This window comes from Staurois parvus, unplaced genomic scaffold (genome assembly GCF_062004578.1).
Source record: "Staurois parvus isolate SC_StPar_1 unplaced genomic scaffold, SC_StPar_1.0 ptg000020l, whole genome shotgun sequence".
NCBI classification, from domain to species: Eukaryota; Metazoa; Chordata; class Amphibia; order Anura; family Ranidae; genus Staurois; species Staurois parvus.
In genome coordinates, this window is record NW_028317816.1 from 8,255,650 (window position 1) to 8,273,020 (window position 17,371).

The following is a 17,371-nucleotide window of genomic DNA, read 5'->3' on the forward strand; positions in this document are numbered from 1 at the left end:
ACATTCATTTCCAGCCCTGCTATTCATCAGGCAAGCAGGCTTACAAAGAGCTGTACCTTGCCAGCTTGATATGAACCAGTACAAGCTGTACATATACGTGTTGCCATTTTGGTTTCATAAAATAAATGTTATGACATCATTGCTTACTACGTGTGAAGTCTGTGAATGATCACAGAGGTCACATGGTACAAGGCTATTCACAACAGCCTTGTACCATGTGACAAGCTGTGACCAATCACAGCTCACTCAGTACTTCTTAATGACTGCAAGAATGCAGACAGAGAGAAAGAGAAATTATTGCTTTTACATCCTATATGGGCGTAAAAGCAATCAGTGTAAAAAAAAAAAAATATTCATCGCCCCCCACAAGTAGTACAGTGTCACCATGGTGACACTGTACTCCTAGGGTGACAGTATGTAAAAAAATAAAAATAAAAAATAATAATATAAAAAATAAAAATGTAAAAAAAAATGTTTAAAAATTATAATTTTTGGTTATAAACTAATTTGGATTTTTTTTTTTTGCTAAAAAGATAACGGAATATATTTTGGCCAAGATTTGTGATAAAATATTATTTATTTACAAAATGTTATAAAAAAAAACTTTTTTCAAAATTTTTGGACATTTTCATTTACATAGCAAAAAAAATTAAAATCCCAGCGGTGAATAAATACCACCAAAATAAAGCTTTATCTGTCTCAAAAAAATGGTAAAAAGTTCATTTGGGTACAGTGTTCCATGACCACGCAATTGTCATTCAAAGTGTGATAGCGCTGAAAGCTGAAAATTGCCCTGGTCAGGAAGGGGGTAAAAGTGTCTGGAAGTGGTTAAGTTGCTATGGTTCTTTAATACTTGCAATTTACTGGACTTTAAGTGCAAGGAGTCCATTCTTCTTTTATTCAACAAGAATATTTCAGAATGCTAGCATTTGGGACTTAGGATATCACAATGGAAATTAGCAATATTTAGCTGCACCAGGGATTGCTATTGTTGTAATTTCCATATTTATCACGTAAGGGCAAACAGTTACAAACTGAAGTTCTTTCATCTCCTAGCCACCTCTTTGGGCCAATCCAACAAAATATTTACAGTGGAAAGGAAGTAACTGACTACTTGGAGGATCCACAAAACTAAACCAAGGCAACAAGCAAACAACTCACCTGTACAGTTGTGGTGGTTTCCACAGCTGACTAGTAGCTCTGCATTTGGCGCAGACAGTATACTTTCCCCAACAGTACATTACTGTTTTTAAATGTTATACTGTTATCTTGACAATAAAAGTTGTTTGGATTAAAAAAAAAAAAGTTTTCCTGTGACAAAAGTGAAGAAATTTAAATTGATTGGACATGATTTGGAAAGGCGCTCACCTCTCTATAAAAGACCCAACAGCTGACAATGCATACTGTATCAGAGCAAAAGCCATGAGGTCCAAGAAACTCCCCGCAGAACTCAGAGACAGGATTATTGCAAGGCACAGACATGGGGAGGACTACAAAAAATTTCTGCTGCACTGATGGTTCTTAAGAGCACAGTGGCCTCCATAATTCACAAATGGAAGAGTCCTGGTTGTGCTAAATTTCTTCAAAGAGTTGGTCGCCCGGCCAAACTGAGCAATAGGGAGAAAAATGCCCATAGTAAGAGAGGTGACCAAGAATCCAATGGTCACACTGACTGAGCTCCAGAGATCCTGTGTGGAGAAGGGACAAATTTCCAGAAGTATAACCATCACTGCAGCCCTCCACCAATCTGGGCTTTATGACAGAGTGGCTAGATGGAAGCTTCTCCTCAGTGCAAGCCAGCTTGGTGTCTGCAAAAGCCCATCATGTTTGTGCAGCAGAATATTTTTTGTAGCCTTCCCCAGAACTGTGCCTTGCAAAAATCCTATCTCTAAGCTATCAAAGCAGTTCCTTTGACCTCATGGCTTTGATACAGTATGCATTGTCAGACGTGAGGCCTTTTATAGAGGGGTGTGTGCCTTTCCTAAATCATGTTCAATCAATGTAATTTACCACAGGTGGACTGCGATCAAGGTGTAGAAACAATTCAGCAACGATAAAGAGAAACGGGAGGCACCTGAGCTAAATTTCAAGTGTTGCTGTAAGGATCTGAATACGCATTCCAATGTGATATTTCAGTTTTTTATTTTAAAAAATTTCACAGACATTTTTAAAATGTTGTTTTTGCATTGTCATTATGAGGTACTGAGTGTAGATTGATGAGGAAAAAAAAGGAATGTAAACAACTGTAGTATCCGGCTATACCATAACAAAACTGAAAAAAGCGAAGGGGTGTGAATACTTTATAAAAGCACTGTATATCAAATACTGTATGTAGCAATTAATATACAAGTGCATTGTAAAAAAAAAACCCATAGAGACTATTCTGTTTCCATCATTCAGCCCTATTTAATTTTTAAAGTGTTAAAGTGGTGTTTTGTCTTCGTAAGCAGAGCTGCCTATTCATCCCACATTTTGCTCACAAAAACCCAATATCATTGTTAAAATAATCACGAATTACCAAATGAGATTCTCAGGTTTTTTTTTTTAACTGAAGATGAGTCTGTTAAAAGGAACAAATAAAAAGAGGGTCTGTCAATTGGGAATATGTATAAAACTAAAACAAATGAATTTTATCCTAAAATGTTCTTTTATCTTAAGTAGTATTGCTGTATCTGGCAATACATTATTTTAGCGTGTCATGATTCTGTTTTCATAGTCTTTTTACTCTGGTAATGTAATATTTGTATATAGACATGCAGCTTTGATGCTTACCTCTTCTAGGAGTATCTCCTTATTACTGTTCTTGTCAATGTCTTCAAACAGGTTCTTTGACACCTCTCCATTCCACACAAACATGTAGCCGTCAGGTAGACCTGGTATCAACTCCAATAGCTCAATGTCGAAAACCAGCACTGCACTTTCAGGAACTTCACCCTCTGTCACATAGTGGGAAAAAATGACATTTTAAATTTTTTTGTTACCCTCCTAAAAATAATTAATGCAAAGACATGCAAATAAAAGCAATGTTATTTGCAACTGTTGATCCACACATTACTGATGGTCAACAGCTATCCTGCATCAGTTAGCTTTCTAATATCCCAGTTATAATAACACAAAACACACACTTAGGTCAGTTTTCAGACTGTAGGTGGAACCCAGATCTAGCCTATACAAACTTGGGGAACTTCTACAAAATCCAAGAAGAGAAAGACTCTGATGAAAGGCAAACTTTGGACAGAAAACTACAAGGTGAAGTTATTTCTAATAATTGGTGCAATGAACATGGTACAAAACAATCAAACATACAAATGCCATATAAAATCTTTACTTTCATTACAAAAGGGATTGTTCAAAAAGTACATAGCTTTGTTTTGACTTTATTTGATTATAAAATGTTAGTATATGTATACTTTACAACCCAAATTTCAAAAATATTGGGACACGGTGTTAAGTCTACATAAAAACAGAATGCATATTTTATCCACAAGAGAAAACCGAAAACATATCAAATGTTTAAACTGAGCAAGTGTCCAACTGTAGAAAAACAATAGGATCATTCTGAAATTGATGGCAGCAACATGTCACAAAGTTGGGACAGGGCAACAGAAAACTGGCAATGTAAGTGGAACTAACAAGAGCTGGAAGAACATTTTGCAACTAGATAGGTTAATTGGCAACAGGTCTGTAACATGACTGTGTATAAAAAGAGCATCTTAGACAGAGTGTCTCAGAAGTAAAGATGGGCAGAGGTTCACCAATCTGTTAAAAACTGCATCTAAAAATTGTCAAACAATTTCATAATAATGTCCGTCAATAAAATTGCAAAGAGTTTAAATATATCACCCTGCCCCCCTCCACTCTGCAGCTGATCAACTCCACGACAGCATCCTACCCCTGTCCTGCCCCGACTTGGCTATGACCGCCTACAACAACGCGCTCTCAACAGCCCTTGACTCACTAGCGCCTTTAACCACACGCAACATCAGACCCTGACCGCTCCAGCCCTGGCAGACTTATCACACCAAAACCCTCAAACGACACAGTCGTGCCCTGGAGCGATTATGGTGCAAAACCAAATCCCAACAAGCCTTCACCAGCTACAAAACTGCCTTCCACACCTACACCTCCTCCCTCCACGCAGCCAAACAAGCCTACTTCCTGACCCTCATCAAGGCCCTCTCCTCCAATCCTCGCCGACTCTTCTCCACCTTCAACTCTCTACTCTCGCCACCCCCACCTCCACCCAGAACCTCACCCACTGCCCTTGAGATTGCCAATCACTTTAAAAACAAGATTGACACAATTCACAAGGACATCGCCGCAACTCACACGCCCTCTCAACCTATCCCCTCTCATACAGCTACCCCCTCATCCTCCCTCTTCCTCGACATAACCCGCAGGGACTTCATCGCTGCTCAAACTCCCTCCAACCCCGTTCCCCCTCACTCAGCTACCCCCTCATCACCCCTCTCCCACGGCCCCACCACTGCTCTGACCTCCACTTCCAACCCACCCTTCATTCCTTATACTGAAGCCCCCCCAACACTTCACACCTTTGACCTTACTACCATCGAGGAAGTCTCCAAGATCCTCTCTGATGCCCGCCTCACCACCTGCCCCCTCAACCCTATCCCCTCACAACTCCTACGACCTCCCTCCCCCTCCATCCTACGCTCCCCCACCTTCATCTTTAATCTCTCCCTCTCCTCCGGCTCTTTCCCCTCCCCTCTGAAACAGGCACACATCACCCCCATACTTAAAAAGCCCTCCCTGGACCCCAATGACCCAAACAACCTCAGACCCATCTCCCTGCTCCCTTTTACATCCAAACTCCTCGAGCGCCTCGTCTACACCCGCCTATGCTCTCACCTCAACGACAACAACCTCCTCGACCCCCTACAGTCCGGCTTCCGTCCCCTACACTCCACCGAAACTGCCTTACTCAAACTCTCCAACGACCTGCTAACCGCCAAAGCTAATGGCCACTATTCAGTGCTCCTACTCCTTGACCTCTCTGCGGCCTTCGACACAGTCGACCACCCCCTCCTCCTCAAAAAACTACACTCCCTTGGCCTCAGAGATTCTGCTCTCTCCTGGCTCTCATCCTACCTGTCCCAACGCTCTTTCAGCGTTACCTATAATGCTACCACCTCCCCCTCACTCCCCCTCTCTGTTGGGGTCCCTCAAGGCTCCGTCCTCGGGCCCCTTCTCTTCTCCATCTACACCTCCTCCCTTGGCCAACTCATACACTCTCACGGCTTCAACTACCACCTATATGCCGACGACACACAAATCTATCTCTCAACCCCCCACCTCACCCCCTCAGCCTCTGCCCGAATCACACACCTACTGAGCGACATATCAGACTGGATGTCGCTCCACTTCCTTAAACTGAACCTCTCCAAGACCGAGTTTCTTGTCTTCCCCCCAGCCCGGACACCACCCCCCCCCTTGACTTCTCCATCATGTTCAACAACGCCACCATCAAACCCGCCCCGCAGGCTAGAGTACTTGGTGTCAATCTGGACTCCAACCTATCCTTCCAGCCCCAAGTCCAATCTTTAACAAGCTCGTGCAGACTCCACCTCCGCATCATCGCCAAAATACGCACGTTCCTAACCCCAGAAAACACTGAACAGCTCATCCACTCCCTCATCATATCACGACTCGATTACTGCAACTCCCTCCTTTACTGGCCTGCCTCGCCGCTGGCTATCCCCGCTTCAGTCGATCCTGAATACGGCAGCCAGACTCATTCACCTTTCCAACCGCTCCCAACCTCAACCCCCCTCTGCCAATCCCTCCACTGGCTTCCAATTGCGCAACGGATCAAATTCAAAATCCTAACACTGCTGTACAAAGCCGTCCACCACACTGCCCCGAACTACATCACTGACCTAATATCCAAGTACCACCCATCACGCACACTCCGCTCCTCACAAGACCTCCTTCTCTCTAGTTCCCTGGTCTCCTCCTCCCACGCCCGCCTCCAGGACTTCTCCAGGGTGTCACCCATCCTCTGGAACTTCCTGCCCCAACCCATCAGCTTATCACCTACTCTCCTCTCCTTTAGGCGCACCCTGAAAACCCATCTCTTCAGGGAAGCCTACCCCACCCCCTGCTAACTTGCCGACCTCCTCCACTCTTCCTACCACTCCACCCCCCACAGCTATCTCCTCCTGTGCCACCATCCCCTCCCTCCTAGATTGTAAACTCGAAAGAGCAGGGCCCTCAATCCCCTCATGTTTTGCATTGTATTGTTATTGTTCTGTCACATGTTCTGTCCCCCTTTGTAATGTACAACGCTGAGCGAACTATCGGCGCTTTATAAATACTGTATTATAATAATAATAATAATATCACCAACTGCAGCACATAATATAATGATATACATAATATTATCAAATTATCCCAAGAATCTGGAGAAATCTCTTTCTACAAGGGACAAGGTTAAAATGTAATATTGGATGCCCCTAATCTTCAGGCCCTCAGACGGCACTGCATTAAAAACAGGCATGATTCTGTGATGGACATCACTGCATGGGCTCAGGAATACTCCTAAAAATCATAGTATGTGAACACAGATTGCTGTGCCATCCAAAAATGTATGTTGAGACTAAAGAGGAAAGAACTACTGACTTGGTATCAGCGCTCAGTTCAAAATCTCTAATGGTATGGGGGTGTGTTAGTACATCTGGAATGGGCAGCCTGCACATCTGGAAAGGAACCATCAATGCTGAAAGATATATCCAGGTTTTAGAACAGCATATGCTCCCATCCAGACAATGTCTTTTTCAGGGAAGGCCTTGCAAATTTAGCAATGCTAAACCACAATCTGTATCTATGACAACAGCATGACTTCATAGTAGAAGTGTCCGGGTACTTAACTGGCCTGCCTGCAGTCCAGACCTTTCACCATATAAAAATATTTAGATAATCTTGAAAAACAAAAATACAACACAGAAGACCCAGGACTGTTCAGCAGTTACTCTTATATCAAGCAAGAATGGGACAACATTCCTCTCCCAAAACTTCAGAAACTGGTCTGCTCAGTTCCCAGACATTTACAGTGTTGTTAAAAGAAGAAGGGATGCAGCACCGTGGTAAACGTGGCCCTGTCCCAACTTTTTTGAGATGTGTTGCTGCCATTCATTTCAAAATTACCTTCTTTTTTTCCTTCAAATGGTACATTCTCTCAGTTCAAACATTTGATATGTTTTCAATTTTCTTGTGAATAAAATAAGGGTTTATAAGATTTGCAAATAATTGCATTCTGCTTTAATGTGCATTTTACGCAGCATCCCACCTTTTTCGGAATTGGGGTTGTATGTTACTTAGTTTTTATGCTTGTTTAACCCAGAACAGTATTTACTTAACTATATAAATCTCCTTTAAATTAAAGTAAATCATTACACTGATCCTTAAAGTGAAAGTAAAGGCAAGCAGTTACAATCACAGTTCATATATATAGTGTGAATCTGTCAATTATGTGTAATTTCTTTCAGCCAGTTTCTCAATCTGGTTATCTCTATCAAACAGCACAGCCATGTTCTGGCATTATTGTTCTATAATGCAGTTAAAGCAATACAGCCTTGTAAAAGCTCACTGAGATTGGAGAGGGAAGCAGCAGCAACAGATGAACCCTAATTTCTGCTGTGACAGTTTGACTGACATTTACTCAGTCATGCAATGCTCTACCCAAATATATTTTTTTAGACAGATACAACTTTCTTTTAGTAGTATTTAATATCCATTTTTATTTTCTATAAAAAGGGAAAAAGACTAAGCATTTTGAGAAATAAGTTCCTTTTGTTTTTTTGTACTAAAACATAGCAAATAAGAATGCCAGGACAGTACAAACAACGCCAACTATTTTTTGGGGGGGAAAGCAGACACCCTAAGATGATCTAATTTTTTTGCCAAAACGTTCTGGAAATAAAAGAAATGCTGGTATTGAGGGGGCTTGGTAATGTTGCACTAGATACAGAACATTCATGTGCAATCCATATACAGTGGGAGGAGCTGGTGAAGGGGTTAATGTAAAGATCACATATAGTGGGAGGATGGAGCTGAAAGGGGAAATGTGCAACATGAGGATACATATGAGATGTACATGAGAGCAAGGGCAGTGTAGGGGTTAAAAAAACAATTCCACGATAATATTTATTAATCCCCATCCCTACCTTGAATTGGCTGCTGCCTACCTTCATTAATGAAAATTCTCCTCCTTCCCTTTCTAACCTTGTAAGAGGAAGGGGAGGGCTCTCAAATGTAAACAGTAGTACCATTTACATTTGTGATTTCACAGTGATCACCAGGCACAAAGCCAATCTGATGGGCTCTGTGCATTTTGCCTGGTGATTAGTGCTGTCTAATGACAGGCAGGGATTGTGTAAACACAATGCTTATATTCATGTAATGCAAACACAGTGCCATTTGAAGTGATTGTAAACACAAATAGTTTTTTCTTTTTAATAACAAACAGGTTTATACTTACCTGCTCTGTGCAATGGAATTGCACAGACCGTCCCCGAACGCCCTCTTCTTGGGTCCCGCACTGCCGTTCCTGGCTCCTCCTCTTTTTGGTGGTGCCGCATAGGAAAACGCTTCCTATGGGGGCCCACCTGCATGCTCACTCCAGAGCACCACTGTCTGAGTCTGTGAACACAAACATTGGGATTTAGCCCCGCACCCAGCTCCCTTGTCACTGGCTTTGATTGACAGCAGCAGAAGCCAATGTCTCCCACTGCCTCAGCAAAGCCTGTGAGACCTGGAAGTGAGGGGAGAGAAGAGCTGCAGACGTGTACAGCGCTGGATCAAATGAAGGCTCGGGTAAGTAAAAGGGAGAGGGGGGTTAAGGAGGTGATACTCAAGCTTAAACAATTTTTACCTTAATGTAAGGAATGCATTCAGGAAAAATATGTTTAGGCTTTATAGCCACTTTAAAAATGTCAGTCGAGAACACTGTGGCCACCAATCCTCCTTTTAAAGACATATAGTTGAAGTGGTTATTAAAAATACATTTAACGCGAAGGCATTTTCTTGAAAAGGCCAGGTGGCCATGGCATCACATCTCTGGTACACACTCTTTTGTCAGCGTCAGCATCGACTGCTCTCCCTTTCTATGTGGTCAAATGGGACAAAGAGTTAGGAAACACCAGAGGACTGGACTTGAACATGGACAAATGTAGCCAAGAGCTCCACTCGGGTATTAGCAGTAGAGGTGAACTAAAAGGTTTTCCTTTGATGGCACCTTGTTCCCTTAAGAATCTTGCATGCAATTCCAACCGACTCTTCCAAGTGCTTTCGGTGATGTCATATAGATGGTTCCTTAAAACATATCTGGTAAGACTGCCCTAAAGTGAAATAGCTCTGGACTAGGATGTGCCAAATGCTCCGTACAGTTACCTGCAAATGCTTTCACAAGGACCATTTTGAATCGAAAACCCGAGGAATGCACTAACACCTAATTTCGATTTGCTACACCTAATCTCACAGTAACTAAGATCATTATAGCAAAAGCCCGGAAAACCCCAATCGACTCTGACCCCAAGCACGGAGTCTTTTAAGTGATGATTTTTTTAAAAAATTACTTGTGAGACAAAACAAGATGGCCAAATTTCATAAAATTTGGGAATAATGAATTGAATCCTACATGCTGCCCTCATTCCTCTTTTATTCCTCTTTTCATTTTTTTTAACTAAAGGAATCAACAATGCAACATGACAATGATGGCCACAGAATCATAGAAGGTGTCATATAACATGCTGACTTCTTTTGACCAGAATCACTGCTCCTCTAAGGGGGAGGAAGAGTGAGGTGCAAGGATGCTGGGACATATTTTCCCCCTCCCAATTTCCCTTTTTTTTCTCTTTTCCCATCCCCTGCCAGTTCCCTTTTCTTCCTTTTTTCACCTTCCTTTTCTTCTCTATGCCCTCTTTCTGTTTTGGAAGCAAGGATTTTTTTGGACTTGGATGGAGATAATAATATCCAAGTTTCCTTTTTTTTCTATCAGGTATATAATATATTGCTTTCTTTTTCCTTTAGAACAGGGGGGCAGGGGGACACCTTCTACTTGGTACCATCTTTTGTTAGTTTAGGGTATGGATAGCGCCACTAGAAAACACCTAATTAACCAAAAAATGTAATAAATCTATAAATAAAAGAGCAGCTAAAACCTCACCCTCAAACAAGGTAAAAAGTGACAAAGATAGAAAAAAGGTAGCGCTCTAACCAAATAATCAATAATCACAAAAAACATCATCCAAACATAAAAAGAAAATATATAAATTAAAAAAAGAAAAAAGTGTATCAAAATCCAAAAATATGATCTCAATTGCAAATAAAATATCATAAACTCATTTTATCAAATGAATTACCCAGTATCATAATAAGAAAAATATATACTCTAAAAAATGAGCATCAAACATCAAAAAAATGTCCAATAATAGTATCCTTAGGTATCAAAAAAATATACGTGAAAAAAACTTTTTGCATCAATCAAATTCCAATGTGCAAATTAATAAAAGAAAAATGGTGTTATCTTAAACTTCAGTGCTCCAAGCTAGTAATTCTTCAAATAAACACAAAACACCATTAAAAATCCACCACCAGATGAATTAAATAAACTCACCAGAGCACAAACGCTTTCGCTCTGGGAGCAACGATCTGCAGATTGATGGCCTGCAATTGGGAGGCGATTCAATGAACAGTAAAATCTTCTTGATATCAAACACACTCATAAAAGGAGAGGGAACTGATAGTGTAAAATTGTACAGCGTATACAGCACAAATTAAAAAGAAAGTGCTCTGTGAGGACGTCAAGTGACGAAACGCATAGGGTGGAGCCTTGGAGTGACATCACCACACCCAGTGAGCTGTCGGCGTCATCTGACACCGAAGCGGGCTTTTTTGAATTTGTGCTGTATACGCTGTTCAAGCTAGTGTAAGCTTTGACACTAAGGAATGTGAGTGAAATTTATGGACTGTTTTTATGAATAAAATTGCCGTACAATTTTACACTATCAGTTCCTTCTCTCTTCCTTTATGAGTGCGTTTGATATCAAGAAGATATTACTGTTCATTGAATCGCCTCCCAATTGCAGGCCATCAATGTGCAGATCATTGCTTCCAGAGCGAAAGCGTGTGTGCTGGTTTATAATTTGACCAGCATGTTGCTCTGGTGAGTTTATTTAATTCAACTGGTGGTGAATTTTTTACGGTGTTTTGTGTTTATTTGAAGAATTACTAGTTTGGAGCACTGAAGTTTAAGATAACACCTTTTTTTCTTTTATTATTTTGCACATTGCAATTTGGTTGATGCAAAAAGGTTTTTTCACGTATATTTTTTTATACCTAAAGACACTATTATTGGACATTTTTTTGATGCTTGATGCTGATTTTTTAGAGTATATATTTTTCTTATTATGATAATGGGTAATTCATTTGTTTGATAAAACGAGTTTATGATATTTTATTTGCAATTGAGATCATATCTTTGGATTTTGATACACTTTTTTCTTCTTTTTTAATTTATATATTTTCTTTTTATGTTTTGATGATTTTTTTTGTGATTATTGATTATTTGGTTATAGCGCTACCTTTTTTCTATCTTTGTCACCATCTTTTGTTATGTTTTTGTTTTTATTTTACTTTTGTTTTATACACTGCCGTTCCGTTATTGACATGTTTGCTCATTAAGAATATTAATCTCTCCATATTGTGCTTGTTAAATGTGACTTTGCAAACTATGAAAACCAACATAAATTTATTGAATGAAAAATGCATATAAGGATTTCTAAAAAAAATACACAAGAGGATAAAATCGGTGTATTTTATATCTGACCGCACTATTGCTTTAAAACTCCATGCAGATACAAAAACACCATTTAATTCAGTTATGTATTCCTTTAAAAATATTACATATCCTTTGAGCAATAAATTTTGCCTGAATGTGTCTTGATAACAGCTTCCCACCATTCCCTGTACAGTGGCACTCAAACTGGGCCATGGAGTAAGGAATAACAGCTCAGCTGTATGCACATGCTAGCAACAAATTGCTGAGTTGGAAAGAGCAGGAGAAAAGTTTATGACTTACTAATATATTTTTGTTTCTTTACTATCCAGTGAGTGGTTTGGGGGCAGGAGGTGACACAATGGTATTCCTTATCTCTAAAAGAGAAAGTGGTGTCACTCTCCTGGTTGTACTGTCTGGCAGAGGCATATGAATGATAAAGAGGCTGAATAGCTTTGGAAGTGTTTGACAGTTCAAAAAGTTCACATATGTGTAGGTCATCTAGATTTTTAGCTGTCTGCCTAGAGTTCAGCTTTAACTTACCCACTCCAGCTTCTCCATATCCGAAATGTGGAGGTATAATGACTGTACGCTTCTCTCCAACACACATATCTCTTAGGCCAATGTCCATTCCCATTACAACCTGGCCAGATCCCAATACTATGTTGTAGGTTTTGCCATACTGGTGTCTGGGAAAATAAATTGCCATTAGGTCGAAACAAGTAAAATATGACTACATATGTAAGCAGGCTTTATATACAATATATTGCCAAATTATGGGGACACCCCTCCAAATCATTGGATTCAGGTGTTCCAACTGCCTCCATGGCTACAGGTGTATAAAATCAAGCACTTAGGCATGCAGACTGCTTCTACAAACTTTTGTGAAAGAATGGATCGCTTTCAGGAGTTCATTGAATTCAAGCGTAGTACCATGAGAAAATATCATCAAAAAGTTCATTTATTTCAGTAATTCAATTGAAAAAGTGAAATTCGTATTATATAGATTCATTACACACTGAGTGATATATTTCAAGCATTTCTATCATTTAGTTTTGATGATTATGGCTTACAGCTAGTGAAAACCCACAATTCAGTATCTCAGAAAATTAGAATACTGTGAAAAAGTTCAATATTGTAGACTGGAGTTACACTCTAATCAGCTAATTAACTCAAAACACCTGTAAAAGGTTTCCTGAGCCATTAAGTGGACTCTTATGCAGGCCATAGATGGGTCAAAAATCGGCCGATTTTTCTTTTAAAAAAACAAAAAATCGGTCGTTTAAGCGGCTGACGTTACCAGCAACGGTAAAAAAAATCGGCCGATTTTCATCCCGTCTACAGCCGGCAAAAAGTGTCCCTGCAGAGAGCTCCGCTATTTCTTTGACAGTTCCTTGACATTTATAGTGGTTGCAACAATGTATCTATTTGTATCCATTTAGGATACAGATGTTTTTATTCGGAAACAAATAGATACATTGTTGCAACCGCTATAAATGTCGAGGAACTGTCAAAGAAATAGCGGAGCTCTCTGCAGGGACACTTTTTGCCGCACTGGAATTCCTCTTCTTCTTCATCTTTTCTTCTTCTTCTTCATCCTCTTCTTCCTCTTTTTCTTCTTCATCCTCTTCTTCTTCATCTTCCTCTTCTTCATCCTCTTCTTCTTCTTCCTCTTCTTCTTCATCCTCTTCTCCTTCTTCCTCTTCTCCTTCTTCCTCTTCCTCTTCTTCATCCTCCTTTATCCTCTTCTTCTTCATCCTCTTCTTCTTCATCCTCTTCTTCATCTTCTTCATCTTCCTCTTCTTCTTCATCCTCTTCTTCTTCATCCTCTTCTTCTTCATCTTCTTCTTCATCCTCTTCTTCTTCATCCTCTTCTTCTTCTTCTTCTTTTTTATTCTCTTCTTCTTCCTCTTCATCCACTTCTTTTTCTTCTTCTTCTTCATCCTCTTCTTCATTTTCTTCATCCTCTTCTTCATCCTCTTCTTCATCCTCTTCTTCTTCTGCTTCCTCTTCTTCATCCTCTTCTTCATCTTCTTCTTCTTCATCCTTTTCTTCATCTTCTTCTTTGTCTTCTTCTTCTTCCTCTTCTTCTTCATCTTCTTCATCCTCTTCTTCTTCTTCTTCTTCTTCCTCTTCTTCTTCATCCTCTTCTTCTTCTTCCTCTTCTTCATCCTCTTCTTCTTCATCCTCTTCTTCTTCATCCTCTTCTTCTTTTTCATCCTCTTCTTCTTCATCCTCTTCTTCTTCTTCTTCATCCTCTTCTTCTTCATCCTCTTCTTCTTCTTCATCCTCTTCTTCCTCCTCTTCTTCATCTTCCTCTTCTTCTTCATCCTCTTCTTCTTCATCCTCTTCTTCTCCATCCTCTTCTACTTCATCCTCTTCTTCTCTTCTCCTTCTCCCTCTTCTTCATCCTCTTCATCCTTTTCTATTTTCTTCTTCTTTTTGTCTTCCTCTTGCAGGTCACTGCTCATGCGCAGATTTTTTTATCGGTAAAAGATCGGCCGATTTGCCCATCATTGCTGCGAAAATCGGCCGATCGGCAAAATCAGCCGATTTTTTTCCAACTTTACCGATAAAAAAAATCTGCCAAAATACCGAAAAACGGCCGAACATTTAGCCCACTAACGATCCGAAAATCGGCCGATTTTATATTCGGCCGAAAAATCGGCCGATTTTCGACCCATCTATGGCCTGCATAAGTCTGGTTCAGTAGGTTATACAACCATGAGGAAGACTGCTGACTTGACTTTTGTCCAGAAGACAGTCATTGACACCCTCCAACAGGAGGGTAAGTCACAAAAGGTCATTGCTAAAGAAGCTGGTTGTTCACAGAGTGCTGTATCCAAACATATTAATGGAAAGTTGAGTGGAAGGAAAAAGTGTGGCAGAAAAAGGTGCACAAGCAACAGAAATAACCGCAGCCTTGAGTGGATTGTGAAGCAAAGGCCATTCAGGAATTTTCGGGAGATTCACAAGGAGTGGACTACGACTGGTGTCAGTGCTTCAAGGGCCACCACACACAGATGTATCCAGGACATGGGCTACAACTGTCGCATTCCATGTCTCAAGCCACACCTGAACCAGAAACATCAGAAGCGTCTTACCTGGGCTAAGGAGAAAAAAAACTGGACTGTTGCTCAGTGGTCCAAAATCCTCTTTTCAGATGAAAGTAAAATCAAGGTCTCAGAGTCTGGAGGAAGAGTGGAGAGGCACAGAATCCACGTTTCATGAGGTCCAATGTGAAGTTTCCACAGTCAGTCATCTGGTGCTGTTGGCCCATGGTATTTTATCAAGACCAAATTCAGTGCAGCCCTCTACCAGGAAATCCTAGAACACTTCATGCTTCCCTCTGCTGACCAGCGTTATGGAGATACTGATTTCATTTTCCAGCAGGACTTGGTATCTGCCCACACTGCCAAAAGTACCAATACCTGGTTTTATAATCATGGTATTACTATGCTTGTTTGGCCAGCAAACTCGCCTGACCTAAACCCCATAGAGAATCTGTGGGGTATTGTCAAGAGGAAGATGAGAGACACCAGAACCAACAATGCAGATAAGCTGAAGGCCTCTATCAAAGCAACCTGGGCTTACATGACATGTCAGCAGTACCAGAAGCTGACCGCCCCCATGACACGCCACATTGATGCAGTAATTCATGCAAAAAGAAGCCCCAACTAAGTATTGAGAGTGCACTGAGAGCACTGTACATGCACCTACTTTTCAGTAAGCCAACATTTCTGTATTAAAATATTTTTTTTTATTGGTCTTATGTAATATTCTAATTCCTGAGACACTGAATTTTGAGGTTTCACTAGCTGTAAGCCATAATCATCAAAATTAAAAGAAAGAAATGCTTGCAATATATCATTCTGTGTGTAATAAATCTATATAATATATGAGTTTCACTTTTTGGATTGAATTACTGATATAATTTAACTTTTTGATGATATTCTAATTTACTGAGGTGCACCTGTATGTATTTCAACTGTGTAATAAGCCGTTTGCCTGGACTTTCTGTTTTTGGGGGGAAGTTCCTGTGCCTGTATAAAGGTGTCTACACAGATGCAAACATGTGGGTACGATATAGTATGGACCATAATTGTTTCTATGCAGCTGAATTTTTTGTTTTATTTACTTTAACCGCTGATTGAGTAATCTAAAGCTGATGAAATACATGGAAAATGCAGCTGCTCTGTGTTTATTTCAGTTAGAATGTGTATCTGCAAAAAGTGCATATTTAGTCTCTGCTATAAAACACTGTGCCCTTAGTTTAATTCTCTTTAAAAAATGATTAGTTATGCTAATAACATGTCCTGTGTGACGTTAACACTGCCTGTCATTTTGTAAAGATGGAAAACACTCAGAGAGACTGTTTGGGAGGTGAAAGGGTCCCTGAATGTTCAGGCCCAAGAAAGGAGACTGACTGAAGAGAGATGCGATTGTCATTGCTGCTCTTCTAAAAAGCAATCTGAAGTAGATCTCTTTTCAGAGGCGTCAGAGGTCACCTCCAGGATGCCTGTTTTGACCCTCAAAACACCGCAACACGGCGTCACGACCATGCGCATTATATACAGTTATGGTGAGGGCTATTCATTTGAATTGGTCGAGTTTGCTGGCGGCACTGCATGACATGACGTTGTCTGTGGTATCATTTTTGCTAGTCTTGGCATGCGTACCAGGTTAAGGGGGTGGTTGGGGGAGATGAAAACACGGATCAACTGCCTTTCTTACTGCCCTTCACCTTTCCCCCCTGCGACATGTATAAATGAGGCCTCAAAAATTTAAGAGTTTTCAATCAGAATGGCTCTACAGAAATCCAAATTAAATTGTGTTATGGCACTAGTATAAATTATATATTTCTAATCAAATGATATAGTAAGTTCTAGTTTCAGTTTGAATCGATTTTTCAATTTCTGACTTCAAATGGCAAGAAAATGTAGCTAGTTAAAGTGCTTCTAAGAAAAAAAAAAGTTTTTACCTTATTGCACGTAAAAAAAACCTTCCTCTAGTTGTTCCTCCCACTCTTCCTGAATACTTACCTTCAATCCAGCTCTGTACCCATCTGCAGCAGCACTTGCTTTCTCTCCCTCTCTCTCATAGGCACAGAGGCGGCAGCAGAAGCTCCTGCTGCTATCAATCAAATCCTTTGAAAAGGGAGCAGGGTATGAGGCTGAGTTGTGCAGTGTGCGTCCATGGAGGCACACATCCCAGCTCGGGAAAACACCCGCACATGTGCCCTAATAACAAATGACTTGCTAGGGGGCACATAAAGAAAAGGTGAGTGCTGACAGGGTACCCCAGGAGGCAAGGGGGCACTCTGTACAATATCCTTGCAAAAGCAAGGCAGGAAGGAATTTTTTTCCCAGCAGGTGCAAGTTGGATCATGCTTTGCTGGGTTTTTTTGCCTTCCTCTGGATTAACAATGAGTATAGGAGTATAACTTTTTTTTTCTTCTATGGTTGAACTGGATGCACTTTTGTCTTTTTTCAGCCAGACTAACTCTAACTATGTAAAAGAGCAGGTAAGCATAAACCTCTTTTTAATTTTAGGCAAAAAACATGAGCCTTTAGTATC

General features: G+C 40.5%; 1 protein-coding gene across 1 annotated transcript in view; it reads right to left on the bottom strand.

Annotated features, from left to right (window-relative positions):
- FKBP9 (FKBP prolyl isomerase 9) overlaps positions 1 to 17,371 on the bottom strand; it is an 87,531-nt gene that overhangs the window by 5,400 nt on the left and 64,760 nt on the right. The window contains exons 8-9 of the mRNA XM_089687197.1: positions 12,338 to 12,483; positions 2,773 to 2,936 (exon numbers count right to left, since the gene is read on the bottom strand). Coding sequence (XP_089543323.1) covers positions 2,773 to 2,936; positions 12,338 to 12,483 — 310 coding nt within the window. The remainder of the gene's footprint in view (positions 1 to 2,772; positions 2,937 to 12,337; positions 12,484 to 17,371) is intronic.